This window comes from Oxyura jamaicensis, chromosome 6, assembly GCF_011077185.1.
Source record: "Oxyura jamaicensis isolate SHBP4307 breed ruddy duck chromosome 6, BPBGC_Ojam_1.0, whole genome shotgun sequence".
NCBI lineage: Eukaryota > Metazoa > Chordata > Aves > Anseriformes > Anatidae > Oxyura > Oxyura jamaicensis.
In genome coordinates, this window is record NC_048898.1 from 22635702 (window position 1) to 22650263 (window position 14562).

General features: G+C 39.2%; 1 protein-coding gene across 2 annotated transcripts in view; it reads right to left on the reverse strand.

Annotated features, from left to right (window-relative positions):
• Nucleotides 1-879: 879 nt before the first annotated feature.
• Nucleotides 880-14562, reverse strand: part of SLF2 (SMC5-SMC6 complex localization factor 2) — a 31576-nt gene continuing 17893 nt past the window's right edge. For both annotated transcript variants that reach the window (XM_035329497.1, XM_035329496.1), the window contains exons 10-20: nt 14435-14510; nt 13362-13503; nt 12829-12937; nt 11504-11680; nt 10822-10919; nt 10023-10110; nt 9417-9533; nt 8846-8923; nt 6208-6294; nt 4755-4823; nt 880-3616 (exon numbers count right to left, since the gene is read on the reverse strand). In XM_035329497.1, the coding sequence (XP_035185388.1) occupies nt 3581-3616; nt 4755-4823; nt 6208-6294; nt 8846-8923; nt 9417-9533; nt 10023-10110; nt 10822-10919; nt 11504-11680; nt 12829-12937; nt 13362-13503; nt 14435-14510 (1077 nt within the window). In that variant the 3' untranslated portion in view covers nt 880-3580. The remainder of the gene's footprint in view (nt 3617-4754; nt 4824-6207; nt 6295-8845; nt 8924-9416; nt 9534-10022; nt 10111-10821; nt 10920-11503; nt 11681-12828; nt 12938-13361; nt 13504-14434; nt 14511-14562) is intronic.

A 14562-nucleotide genomic window follows, 5' to 3' on the forward strand; every position in this document is an offset into this window, starting at 1 on the left:
TGCTGCCGAGATGAAGAAATGCTGGCTGAAAGCAGAAGGCAGACAAAACTAAAAGCACCTCGGCGAGGACAAGCCCTTCTAGGAATTGACTTTCTCTAGGAGCCGTCCCATCAGCAGCCCACGCCATTCCCCAGCACTGAAAGTCCTTTTCAACACGAGATAAGGAGGGGCCCCATCAGTTAAGCTGGCAAAACATCCACAAGGCAAAACACCAAGATATTTCACAGCCTGGGGGAAGACAGGAAAAAAAAATCACAATACGAACGTCATTAAGAGCACGCAGATAATGTAAACCACCAGGAACGGGCAAAATCCCTCTGCCTGGCCTCTCTGGGCAGCTCCTCTGCGCTGTGTTCGACAAGGGCAGCGCGTGTCCCTGCCAGCCCCTCGAAGCACAGGCACCTTTGATGAAGACAGAGGTGGTTTGGCTGTGCTCGGGAAGGTAACGCCGCAGCATCCATCTCCCATTATTAAAATAAAATAAGCCCACATTGAAATGCCACCTCTGTAATCCTATCAGGTAGCAGTCTCACCAGCTGCTCTGCCAGTAAGAGCAGCGCACTTCAAGCACTTGTTCCAGTCAGCTGCTTTTCCCAAAGCTGTCCTCAGCTCAGCTGCCAGCTTTGGGGACTTCAGAGAGTTCCTGCAGCCGCTGCATCAATGAAGCATCCGTGTGCTACTGACCTTCAGCCAGACCTGCCCGCGAGTCATTAATCACTTCTGAAATCCCCATCCATTACCGAGTTCCACAACAGAACAGTGAGAACATGAGATGTGCTGGCCGGTTTCTTCCACTTAGAAACAAACTTTTTAAGCCATACAGAGGCTTGTCAGAAGGGGGAAAAAAAAAAGTCAAGAAAAAAAGAAAAGTCACAGATGTATATTTTATAGCCAGCCTTTAATTTTTTGTCTGTGATTACTGCAATAAAGTGCACCTAATTGTCCATGAAATGAGATAACATGGTTCTTAATACAACCAACGTAATATTAAGATAAACCTCAGTGCAAAAATGCTTATCTGAAGACAACCAAAGCAGTTAAGACATTTACTGTGCAAACAGCCTTTTTCAATGCGTGTAACTTCTGGCTGGGGGCCAGTAAATGAGTCAGCAAAACACAAAACAGCAGCAGATTTGCTATTTCACTGCCAGTCCTGAAGCAGTACTCAGCTCAGCAGCCCCTTTTTAGACTCTGCAGCGATGCTTGGGGATCATCTCTGTAGGGACACCGGTGAGCTCCAATTCAGCCAACGTCTAGACTTCAGCAACTGGGGGATTATTACTCAGCTACAAGACAGATGGAAGCAAGTCCAGACAAAGGGGGATGGGAGAGAGAGGAGAAATGCCAGAACGTATACACAGACATTAAGCATGAAAACACAGAACTGGCTGAGCTAAGAACTACTTCAGGACTTTCTCCATTTATAGTAAGCTAATCAGCTGTGAACCTCTCAACTACGTCTGCAGTAAGACCAAAATAGGCCCTGCAGCCATTTTTTTGTGGAACACACTTGATGCATACCCATTCTATGCAGAGACGTTTAATTAGAAAACCATGTCTGGTTTTATTTTCCATTGGCCTATTAAATAAAAGTACGTATCAAAGTGGTTATTTTGCACGGGAAGAAAAGCACAGCAGTTTCAATGTGTTCTGAACTGCAATACAAAAGAGGTGTTGATCTAGACCCCAACCCTTTCCTTCTTCAAAATATACAGGACTGCAAAGTCAACTTTACATGGTAAGAAAATATATACACGTTACATACAGGAAACATATTCTGTACTTTTTAAAACTTTATACAACATTAGTGAGAAAAAATATAAACATTAATAAAATCACAACATATTCAACGTAGTAAGCAAATGCTACCGCAGGGAAGGCTGACACACCATGACAGACGAGCAGAGCAAAAGATGGCATTGTCATACCTGTATACCACCACACCATGTTTTTTTTAAGCCTAAAACAGTTCTATTGTCAAAGATACCCTTTGAGGTAGACTCATCCAATTCTTAAACAACACATTGAGATTAAAAAAGGGGGTTTTCTTCTCCCCCGAATGATGTCATACACGTAACTCTTGTTGTTAAGGTAAGCTGATTATCCTGTGAAGGGTACAGCTGTAGACTTAGGCTAACTCGCTAACATTTGAAATGAAAGACAAAGCATGGAATATGATTTGCACATAAAATACCTTCCCTCTGAGTTGAGTCCAATCTAGAGCAGTTCCTTAACATGTAACATACTTAAATTTGATTTTTTTTTGTTTGAATTTGAGCCTTATTTTACATTTTTGTAAAGTCGTAGCAAGTCTATCATACAAGACGGTAATCTATAAAAATGAAAAGGAAACAGTATTATAAAATGCACACGTAGTTATTAAAAATTACAGTTAAGGGACTCCCATTCAGTGCTTCTACACAATACCTTAAAATTCTGTTCATATACACACACACAACCCACAAAGACAACAGTGTAAGATTTAAATGATGGCATTTACACAGAAAGCACAGAAGGAGATACCTCTTGGGTTGATTATTTCACAAAGTTTGGGGAGCTCTGAGCACACGCTGTGGATGCTGCAAGACTTTGCACAAAGGAATTCAGACCTCATACAACTTTCACGGTTACTTCTACATGCATGGGCCAAACGCTCATCTCCTCAAATTTCCAGTGACCTGATACTTCAGAAATAGTTATTTTTTCTGTTTAGAGAAAGCACTGAAACCAGATAAATAAGTTTGTTTCTTAAAGAGGAATACAACAATACTACTCGAGTATTAAGATCTCATTTACAGTATGGTCTTAGAGAATCACTTTTTGTGCAGTCACATACACTGCACACATAAATCGATGCCTGAGGAAGTTAAAACAAATACATCACTGTAATAACAAATTTGATTCTCCTATTTGATAAAAGACAACCACAGAGCAAAGAAGTGTGCACAAGTTGTTTGTGTACAGCCACTCTTCAGCTCTGTCTCCACCCTCAAGCGAATGTTCACACGTGACTGCTGTATTTTGTATTATTTAGAGAAACTGGCAGGTCATACCAATTCTCGCTTTGCAGATTAACACGTGCAGGCGACTCTGATACTCAGCTCATAGTGAAACTGAGCTTCCTCACCTGCCCACAACAGGGGCGGACTAATACTGTTTCTCAACTCACATTTCACATCACGGGGCAGTTCTTTCCCAGACATCCTAAAGCAATGCTTACAGGTGTGTGCTGCCAAGAAAACTGATGTTTTCAAAAACGTCTTGTGATTAGCAATGGAAATAAGAAACTTCCCTCAGCTTTCAATATGATAAAATACATCTGGGCAATCCAGACAGGGCTATAGAAATAGCTACGTTTTCAGTTTACCCACTTCACTTTTCTCTGAAGTATCGTATTTGTGGTAAAAGCAGCGATAATCATATTGAATCATTGTGTTTTTAGCGTTGGCCTGAATCAAGCTCAAGTTCTAATTCAGGGGACTGATTCCTTGTGTTCCAACCAAGCTGCAGCTCCATTCCTTCTGCATCTTCCTTGGTTTCAGTTTTTTTCTGTTGTTATTTCCCTGAACTAGGCAAGATCTCATGAATCTGGCTCCCAGAAGTCATGCAGTTTTCCCTAAAGAGTAAAAACAAAATAGAAAACAACTCAAATTTGTAAGGACTCACAATCCAATGTGGTGACCTTGAGCTAAGCAGTTGCCTACTCTCTTCTTTGTTTATTTTAATTTGGAAACACTTTCCAGTTTCCCCACATGTGAATCAAACCCAACTGCCTCTGAAAGAAACAAATCTGGAAGAGCTGCATCTCTAATAACTTTCATCAACTGCTAAGTACCTCTGTAACCACGTCTACCCTCTAATTCCCTTCCCTCCCTGTAACAGGAAACCTGAGACACTACAAGTGATGTCTTTTTCGTGAATTGTTTTGAGTGATTATTATTCTTTACAGAACATAAATGTTCGATTACATATTTTTAAACTGAAATCAATACTAAGCATGTATGTGTAAGTTAAACTTCCTGTAAGAAATGCACTAGATTACTGGAAAGCTGAACCATTTTTGTATTTGTTTTCAAAGGTAGTTTTATATTGCAAGTGAGCACCTGATCACATTAAGAAAGAAACGGGAACAAACAGAGCTGAACTCTGGATATTAGAAGAAGTCATCCACCTATTCCACCAAGGTCAGCAAGATATTGCCAAGACAAGTATTAATGAAAGACTAATCGTGAAATTTCTTGCTACTGAATCTCTTCACAGAGCATGAGAGGGTTTTCCTACTCATCGCATGAAATTAGACACTTTCGAGGCAGGGGGCGGTGGGGGGCTGTTAATCAAGAGCTGTTAAACACATGTGCATAGAGCCTTGCCTTCAAGTAGTCTCCGAGTGACAAAGTGCCAGACAATAGCAGGAAGTGCATCACAGCATTCCTGCCCCACTCAGTCCTTTCCAAAGCATCCACTAATGACTGTAATCAGAGACAAGCCCTGCAACTTGACTCAGTATTAGCATTTCAGGTTATTGCGTAAGCCGTTTAAGAGAACAGCACTTTTAAGGGTAAAGATGGAATCTTAGTTTTACCGCAGCAGAGTAAGAGTTTAAACTACAGACTATCCCAATACACCTAAATGTATTAAACAGCCACACAATTTAAGAAGAAAAATCTTTTAAAAAATCAGTTATTTTCAAATAGTAAAGAATGAGTTTAATGCACTCTGCAATATGAAAAGAAAAAAAAAAATCTTTACCATACCTGAGTAGGCCGAGTGGTTTGTATCATATCTTGCCATTTGCCATATATCCTAGCAACCAGGTCTTTTACCTGCAAATTCAGATTAGTTTAGCCACTCGTATTAAAAAAAAAAAAAAGCCAAAAATCAAAACTATCACCACCACCCAAAACAAAAACCCGACACCCAAAGTTTATTGGGAGGGAACAGTTTCACAACAGGCATGCAGGGCATCACCACCTCAACTCCAACAAGATCCCTGTAATCTGGGATTTTGAATCCAAAATTATCTACTCCACAAAAGCTCATTACAGGAAGACGATTTAAAATGTTAAGTGTTTGGCATCAACATGCAAGCCTCTGGCCTCCAAATACCCATCTCGGCCTTTGGGTAAATTAGCTTTGTTACACAAGTCTGATTGCTTTTAAGGAAAAAAAGTGCATGCCGTGGCAATCACGAAAGCCAACTATGCAGCACTGTCTGAATCTGAATTCCTTATGCATATGTTTTTTTCCATAACCAATCACAAGCAGGTATTAAATACAAGGGATTCAGAGTTGGGATTTGCTTCATATACTGTGTAAAGTTGTCACAGTGGTGCCTTCTGGCAGTTACTGCAGTGTCACAACAGAAGTAGTGAGAGGGAAAAAGCAAATAAGATTTTCATCTCCCAGTGCAAGTGCAATAGGAACAAACAGACAGGGGTCTGATATTCAAAAATTCAAGCCAAGATTCTGTAACTTGTTAAAAGGATCCATGTTGTACTGATCTTGCTGAATAAAAAAAGCAGAGTTAATGCACACAGGCACAAATGTTTGATTGAAAGCTGGCAAAGCCAAGGCTTTTCAAAGTTGAGGTGATCCCATTTGGCTTGCTATGACAGGAGGCAGACCATGAAAGTCACAGAATTAGGACTAACATTAGCAAGCTACGTACCACAAAGCAAATGAAAGGCAATTATCCAAGCTTGATGCTACATCACGTATAGTGTTGGCTTAAACCCACAACATTTTTAACAACTAACTTTAACTAAGTCATTATTTTGAAAATAAGAGACATGCAAGACAGTCAGGCTAGTTTTTCTGTACTGTGTCCCACACTGCATGTAGCTTCCACTTTTAAAAGCAGAAGATTGCTTAAAAGCAGATTACTTCCTGTCAATTAACAAGGACTGCCATGAAAAAAAAAGGAGAAACTCTGGGGGTCTGAAAGTTGAGCTAACTAGCTAAAAGATGACAAGCTTGCATCTTAAGAGTTCTTAGTCCTGTAGTTAGCAAAAAGAGTATTTTCAGTGCATTACAACAAACGTGTATTTATGTATGAGTACAGATGTGATTCAGACAGAGAAACCAGGAAAAAGAAATCCAAGAAGAAAGCTTAGAAATTGCAGGGTTGGGATGAGGGAACAGCACAAAAAAAAAACAACACACAACTCAAACCAACAACAACAAAAAACTGAAACCAGCTTGTCTTACCTTAGTTCGATAAAACAGCCTTGCATCTTCCCTAATATCACATTTTATGTGCTTATCTAAGGCACCACAGAGCTTCAGTAAGTGTTGCTAAATAAAGACAAAAATGAACAGCTATTTTAATACTCCACGTTGAAACTAAAAACTTGCTTCAACTATTATTTCAATGTAACAATTACATGCTTCAATCTGAAGTTTTCTCCAAAATGTAAAGTACGGAATGGAAAAAAAACGAGCTCAGAAGATCCTGTTTCAGCTGTTGATATGCACCTCATAAGACAAGTTTAAGAACTTTAGCGAAAAAAGTAGTTTCAAAATTTTATTAGAGCACACTTATATATCAATAATTTTGAAGTTCCTACTAGCTAGAAGTTCTTTCTGTTCCCAAAGTAGCAAAGAACAGTGCCACTCAGGTCTTTTACCAACGAAAAAAGTTTTGGAGCCAAAACAGCTAAAAATAACCTTTTCAGGTAATTTCCTTTCACAGTCTGCAGGAATTGGCTGAATAAATAAAATGTATGCAGCATTTATGCACTGATCTCTAAACTTCTGATGGCCTTTTTTGCAGCTTCATAATCTCCTAACAACAGCTCCCAAGATCTTTGATATTCTGTGAATTTCATGATAAAATCCCTGTACTTATTCCCTCACTAACCTGCTGCAAAGAAGCTCCACTGTGTAGGTGAGACATGCTGAAATACTACTTATCAACATTTGCTGGTGTCTCAAGACCATGGCAATTCACCCCATCCAACAGGAAGATTAGAACTGAAATAATAATACTGATTTTATACCCAGTCTAGCCTGCACAAGATTTATACACAGTCCAATTCAGCAACACACCTCTTTCCATTTGACTGCTACTACGTCAGTGAATATTAGGCTCTTTCTTCATCAAGAAATTCAGACACCAGTGTTCTAGGTGGGTTTGTTTTTTAATCAAATTCCCCATAGATCTTCAGAAAGCAGTTGTAAAAGATACATCTCAGAGAGATCATTGCAATATAGCTATTTTCTTTTTTTTACCAAAGATGTTTTTGCTTCACTTTGCAGTCTGTGATAATCTTTTTGCAATTTGAGTAGGCAACTGAGACTGTTAAGCCCCAGGCTCTTTAGGAAGGACAGGCTGGGAAGATGACGAGAGTGTGTTGCCCTGTATGTGAGAAGGCAGCTTGAGTGCATGGAGCTCTGCCTGGGGATGGATGAGGAGCCCACTGACAGCTTATGGGGTTAGAATTAAATAGACGACCCAAAAAGGCAACGTTGTAGTGGGTGCCTGTCACAGGGCTCCTACCCAGGAAGGAGCAGCAGATGAGGCCCTCTACAGACAGAGAAGAGTAGCCTCACGTTCACAGGCCTTGGTCCTCATGGGGGACTTCAACCACTCCAGCATCAGTTAAGAGGGAGAACACAGCAGGACATAAACAAACCAGGACTCTCCTATATTGCACTGATAACTTCCTCCTCCGAGCAATAATACAGACGGCAACAAGGAGAGGTGCTCTGCTAGACCTCATGCTCACCACCACCAAGGGGCTTGCTGGGCACGTGAAGGTAAAAGCAGCCTTGGCTGCAGTGACCACAAAGAGTTCAGATGGAGTTCAGGATCCTGAGGGCAGGGATGAAGGTGAAAAGTAAGCTCACAACCCTGGACTCCAAGAGAGCAGACTTTGGCCTCTTCAAGGATCTGCTTGAAAAAGTCCCACAGGATAAGGCCTTGGAAGGAAGAGGAGCCTGAGAACACTGGTTAATATTCTAGATCTAGAGGTTTCATCTGAACAGCAGGAAAACACTTCTTTACTGCAAAGGTGACTGAGTACTCAAACATGTTGGTCAGAGAGGCTGTGGAGTTTCCCTCAGATACTCAAAAAGCTGTCTGGCCATGGTGCTAGGCAACCTGCTCTAGGTGGTCCTACTTGAACCTCCAGAGGCCTCTTCCAACCTAAACCATTCTGTGATTCTGTGAAACAGAAGCAAACATTACTGCTTTACCTCCCTCTTCGAGGCTTCACATAACATGTTTCTTAAAAGCCAGGAGTGGTTTTACAGAACAGAAGATTTACACAAACGTCTTGCAGCAAGCAACTCACAGCAAACGTTCAAAGAAATCTCAATAAGATTACCGGGAGGCTAAACAGAAGGTATTACTTAACAGATGTTCACATCTCACAGCACGAGGGAACTATGGCTGTGTAGTACAGAAGAGATACATTCCTAGCCCTCACTTGCTGATGGCTGCACTCCAGCACAGAAAAACACAATGTGTTTGAGCATATTTTACTGGATATTTTCAAAATGGTTTTCTTCTAGATTAAAGTTTCAGCTTTACTTAAGTAGTTCATAGGATCACCAGAGTTCTGAGAATCTGCGTTGAGTTAATCTCCAGTTACTCTGTGAAAGATAACGTCTCCTGTTGACAGAACTGTGTTTTGACATAACTCCACTTGTAAAAATGCGGAAGAGGTTTCTTTCTCTGCAGTAACTACAGGGAAGAGTTCTTCTGCCTTTACTTTGCCTCAGAACAAGTTTCTCCCAGTGCAGTTAACCTCTGGTGATCTGCTTACACCCTACCAGAATATACCAAAAGTGCATAATAATTAGTTTTTTTAAATCTAAAGATCTAGCCACTGTAGCTACTCACCCTTTGATTGGAATTTACAGTGTCAAAGAAGCTGGCTTCACTGACTAGATGAAGGAGGATGTAGACTAGGTAGTACACCTGTAGAGAAAACAACAGAGCTTCAACAGTCAAAGCACAATCTTTAGACACAGCATTATCTTTGCTTTAATGATTCACGATCATGACTTTAATGGCATCCTCCAACAGCCAAATAAATGAATACACATTTGTGTATACACAAAATGTCTACACATTTGCCTAAATAAATAATGTGAAACAATACATTCATATATTAGAACCATTTTAAAACAGTACTACGCTGCTTTAAGCTACCCAAGTGACCCACAAAGCTTTCTGTGGTTTCAATTACTGAAAATTAAACTCAGCAGTTGCCTTTGTTTTCTTATCATCTACATCCAGATCAAAATACTTGCTAAGAGATTACACGGTAGACTCATATAACCAAACCAATATTGAATTCTCAGACGAATGGAAGTTTTTCTAAAACTGGTTTACCAGAAGAGATTAGTTTTAAAAATTGCAGAAGATGCATAAAAAAGACAAACGCAAAAACATACTGTCAGCTATATACCTCCTGTTCTAGTTCTGTATGAAGGTGGTCTTCACTGACATTCTGCTGCTCGTCTGTTCTCATCTTTAGTAGATTAGAAGGTTTCATGTACACCAGATACTGATGCAGAAGAGACATCTAAAGACAGATGCATTAACAGATTGGACTGGTTCACTATCAATGGAAAATTTTAAACAGTGCCACTACCGTATCACATGTCCATTAACACAAGAACATCTATTAAAGGGGCTCTTAATTAAAATTGATTATTTCACGCTTTGGGTAATTCTTGACTTTGCAAACTAAAGCATTTGTATGTTGCCTCATCAACCCCTTGTTTTCATAGAGTGATTCTATATAAGTATAAGAAGGCAAAGCAGCATAAACTTCTTTCCAATGTCCAAAATATTTAGGCACTTAAGCAATATTGCACTTACAAGCTGCAGAACATACAGGTTACACACGTGTACAAATATACTTCTAGCACTAAAATGAAGATTAGTGATTGGTCATTCTTCAATAGGAAAATAGGCTTACAGTATTAAAACACAGCGCACACACACACACACAATACACAAATTTTATAAACTTTCAAAATTATATACATGCAAAACATGCATTCAGTACCTGCTTGTTGCTGTCATCAGGTATTCTTATATGCTTTTTATTAAGAAGCTTCGCAATTATCACTAGGCTCAGGCGTCTTCTTACTTCCCTGAAAAAAAAAAGTTTGTTTTTTATTCCCAGAGAATGTCTCAAATCCACAGTTTCGGCAATGTATAGTGAGGCTGTGCAGGGCTTCCCTAGACATAGACTTGCCCACAGCTACTCAATTGGATTTACTGAAGATAGGTGCTATTAAACCAGTATAGAGGCTAGCAAGGTGCAATATCCTCGTCTCATTACAGCTTTTCTTGTGCACAAGTAAACATTGCTAGAAGCTTGCCTCCAAGCCTGAAATCAAAGGCCAAAATCATTCTCCTCTCTCAGATACATTTTTTATTTATTTCAAAGATGCAGAACTCTTAACAGATTGACATAAAATCAGACATTAACCACCCAAAGAACATTTAATTTTTGATCATTCAGCCAAAGATTAGAGTAGGTGATGGATGTTAGAAGTCATGCCTTTATTTACTATAGGGTACCAGAAAGTGTATAGCCCAGAAAACTATGTATGAAATGTAAAATAACCCTTTTCCACCACAGAGGTGATTAAGAAACTATACATACACAATGACATGCAATGACATGCACATGCATTTGTAACATATGACACCCAAGTATTTGTGGTGTTGGTGGTTTTTTGAAGTACCTCCCTCTTCCCCCCCAAAACAAAACTGAAAAAAAAAAGAGCAATGTAACACCTATTGCATTTATCAGGCTTGGGGCTTATACAAATAAGTAACTGTTATAGTGTCATTACCGTCCACGTATTATCCAGCTAGGGACCAGCTGAACCAGCCACAGAAGATTATGGTGCTGACTGGAGAGTTCACTCACTGCCAGACAGAGCTCAGGCATCTTTAAAAGAACAAAAACCATTAAAAAAAAAAATAATCACCCAATTTACTGAATAATGAGGACATTGGTTTTATTTGCAAAGGAATACACATCTGCTACCAAGAAACATATATAGAGCATAGATGTTAAAAGGAATTGGGCTAGTAAAAGATGATGTGCATAAAGATATTTCTGCACTGCAGCTGTAGCTATGTCTCCTAAATACTATTTTACAGTAAGGTAACCGAGATCAGGTTGTCCTTCCTGATATTTCATCAGCTTCGTGCAATCATTTCATTTATTCTTTCAAATAGCCATTTTAAACAATCTATAGTTAACAAAATTGCTGCAATTTCAATACAACAGTCCCCTCGCAGAAGGGGACAGGCAAGCATTATGTTTTTAGGCAGAAACTCTCTCCGTACACCCAGCCCCCTCCTAAATTCTTAAAGACACAAAGCTCCCAATCTGTTCATATTACATTTGCAAGCAATATTTTTCTGCTATGTAAAGGAAAAAAAAAAAAGAAAACTTCAAAATAAATTTCTCAAAAATTAAGCTGCAGTTTCATAAATCTAGCACTAGAAAATGAATTGTGGAGTTACCTTCGTATCCCAGTCTTTTATACTTATCAGAAGCTTTATGAAAAGGCACTGAAAATCTATCAAAGGAACTTGCTTTAGCTGTTTCTCCAAGCTTATTTTAAATAGCAATAGAAGCAGCAGCAATATTTCTTGGTCTGTATATCCATCTTCGACTACCGTTGTACAGAAATCTAGAAACTGTAAAAGAAATAAAAAGCATTAAAATCTGAAATTGGTTTAGCTTCTATTAAAGTGTGATGAGAACTTAAGTTTTCCACCCTCACTTTAAAATGCACTTCAAGTAAGAAATTGTTCTTTCAATAAGAACAGGAAAACTACTAGCTCCCCTAGTAACTGCATTTTTTTATTATTATTATTTAAAAAGACACCTGCTGGAGGCTCATATTATAAACATTTGAAGAAGTACTTTTGAACAATGACAATAATCCCTGGACACCAGAGTATGAAAGATCTTTCTGCACCGCACCGTTAATCCTATTCTAACTCAACAGAAGACTGACAGAAGACTTTCTAACTATACAAGCAATACTGAAAACAATCAAGAGATTTTTCCCCACCCAATTATCATCACACGGATTACTTATAGTATGGGATGGGTATTTAAAGGACACACAAGTGAATCGAGACATTTAAGTCTGTCTCTAGAGGAGATGCTACATGTGCTGCCTCTTGAACTACTTGATGATATATGATCATCATTTACATGATTGTGATCAATCTCTAAAGAGGTGTTGTTAGGAGGGTTCCAATACTTCCACACAAGAAACTTGTAAACCAGTTAGTATTTTCATAAAACATTTAATCACAGAACAAGCCCAGGAAGTGTGACCAGCCCACCGTTTCACAGGGCACAGCATGGATTAACAGCTCGCTTCCACAAAATAGGCAGTCACGGCTCCACCTGCCCTCCATGAGCTCCCATTTCATTCACCTTCTGCTACACAGGGACTGACCACGTGCCTCTGTGAGCTGCACTAACAGAGGCAGCATAAAACATACTGGCCAATACCAGATGCCCCTCCCAGTGGAATGCATTGATACCTTTCTTTTATAGGAGGGAGCAAAGAAGCCTGACAGAGAGCCACACTGGAAAAGGGAGGCAGCAGGAATTGAGAGAAGCCAATGGAACTCAGGTAGAAAGGAAACTGAAGTTTGCAACAAGCCTGCAACAATCTTTGCTGAATGTGGAGCTGAAACCCCAGCACAACACCTTCTCAAAAAACAAGCCCAGGGCTAGATTAAGCACCATTTTTTTTTCTTCCAAAGAAACAAAAGAATAAGATTAACAAACAAACACCCTTGCATAGTAACTGGAGTTTTCTCACCTTGATTACATTAATTAGATTGTTTTCTGGTAGACTGGTGAAAGCTGGACAGGCAGAGGACAGAGATCCTTTTGGCTGCTCTTTGTTCACTGTTCCTTGCATCTGACTCCTAATGAAAGAGATGCTAATCTGAGCAATCAACAATTTAAAAGCCCACAACAGCTTACTTGCATCAAACCGAATGAAAAAACAGCATGGTTTAAACACCTTCAAATCAGAACTATCCCCAGCTACAGAGCACACATCTTAAACTTATAACCAATTAATTACAATTCTGCCCAGCTATTTAGGCAATAATTAATGTAAATACCCATTAGACAGTTGTAGGACAAAGAACAATACTCTGATTTGCTGAATCCGTACCTGGCAGAAACTGTTTTAAACTCCGGCTTATTTACTTTATGAATACCTAAGTTTAGAATGTAAGGAGATGGTATAGGGGAAAATAAAAGAAAACCACCTGATTCTACATCCTAAACACAAGACCCGCTTTCACAGGATCTAAGCAATAGGTGTCAAAATGAAAAACTTACAAAATATCACACTCGTTAAAGTTGGGCTGAAGATGCTCCAATGGAAAAAGAGAGGCAAATGTAACACCCATATTGACAAAGACAGTTGACACATCAGCTAGTGAAGGTATCCAGGGTTTAGATTGTTCATCGCTGATGGAAGCTACAAGCAAGAGATATGGAATTGGATTAGTTTAAATTCAATTCTTAACGTTAGTTCCTTTTCAGGGAAGCTGATACATTCAGCTGTTGCATCAATTCTACCAGCTCTAATCTCAGAAGAATTGCTGTTATTTTCAGAACTATAGCACGAGGAGTAGTCTTACGCAGTATTTTACGCTTAAGAAACACCTTGCCTATGTAACAGGTAAATTACTTTAAAATTCCACCCATTTTCTCTCACAGCTGTCTCTCATCACATACAGTAGAATAAACAAGAAGGCAAGATTTACTTTTAAGAGAATAGATAAATCGCTGTTCTGTGTAGGTAGAGGTAAGAAAGTGTTATAATGGGCCTGAAAGTGGAGCTAAATAACATTTTAAGACAGACAAGGTTTCTAGAACAGAAGTGCAAATTACAAGGAATTCACTGATAGAGGTAAGCAAAAATGTTCATTGCAAAAAGCTGATTGGTATCACGACTCACATCTGATCATCTGCAAACTGTGCAGAGGATTCTGTATAGGGTACAAACTAGCAAGGTGACATCAAACTCGATGCAGTGTTTTCCAGACAATGACAGAAGTCGTTAGAATTTTGAATTGGGTCAATTCTGTCTCAGGGTTAATTGTTCAAGAACAAAAAAGGCAAATATAATAAAACAGTAACACTCAAGACACTGCAGGTTCAGATCTCAACGTTCAATTTAAGTGTTTTTTTGTTTGTTTGCTGTTGTTGTTGTTTTGTTTTTAAATAAAGCACCCTTAGTTAAACAGCAGAACATCTCAGAACAGTTTGGAGACTCCACAGTTTGTAATGTCAGAATCACAGAACAGAGCCAGTGTTTCTTCCTTCCTTCCCAACAATATTCTACACTTAATGGAAGGGAAATACCTTTGTTTAGACGGTCAGTCTTCCATCCCTCAAATACTCACCATTTTTTAGTGTTATTTCAATCAGTCTGTTTAAAATCTGCGAGGAAACACAATAGCCAGGATGAACAGACATCATCTGTGGAGGAAAAAAAATGCCGTAAGTCAAACATCAAGTTGCACGATGACAA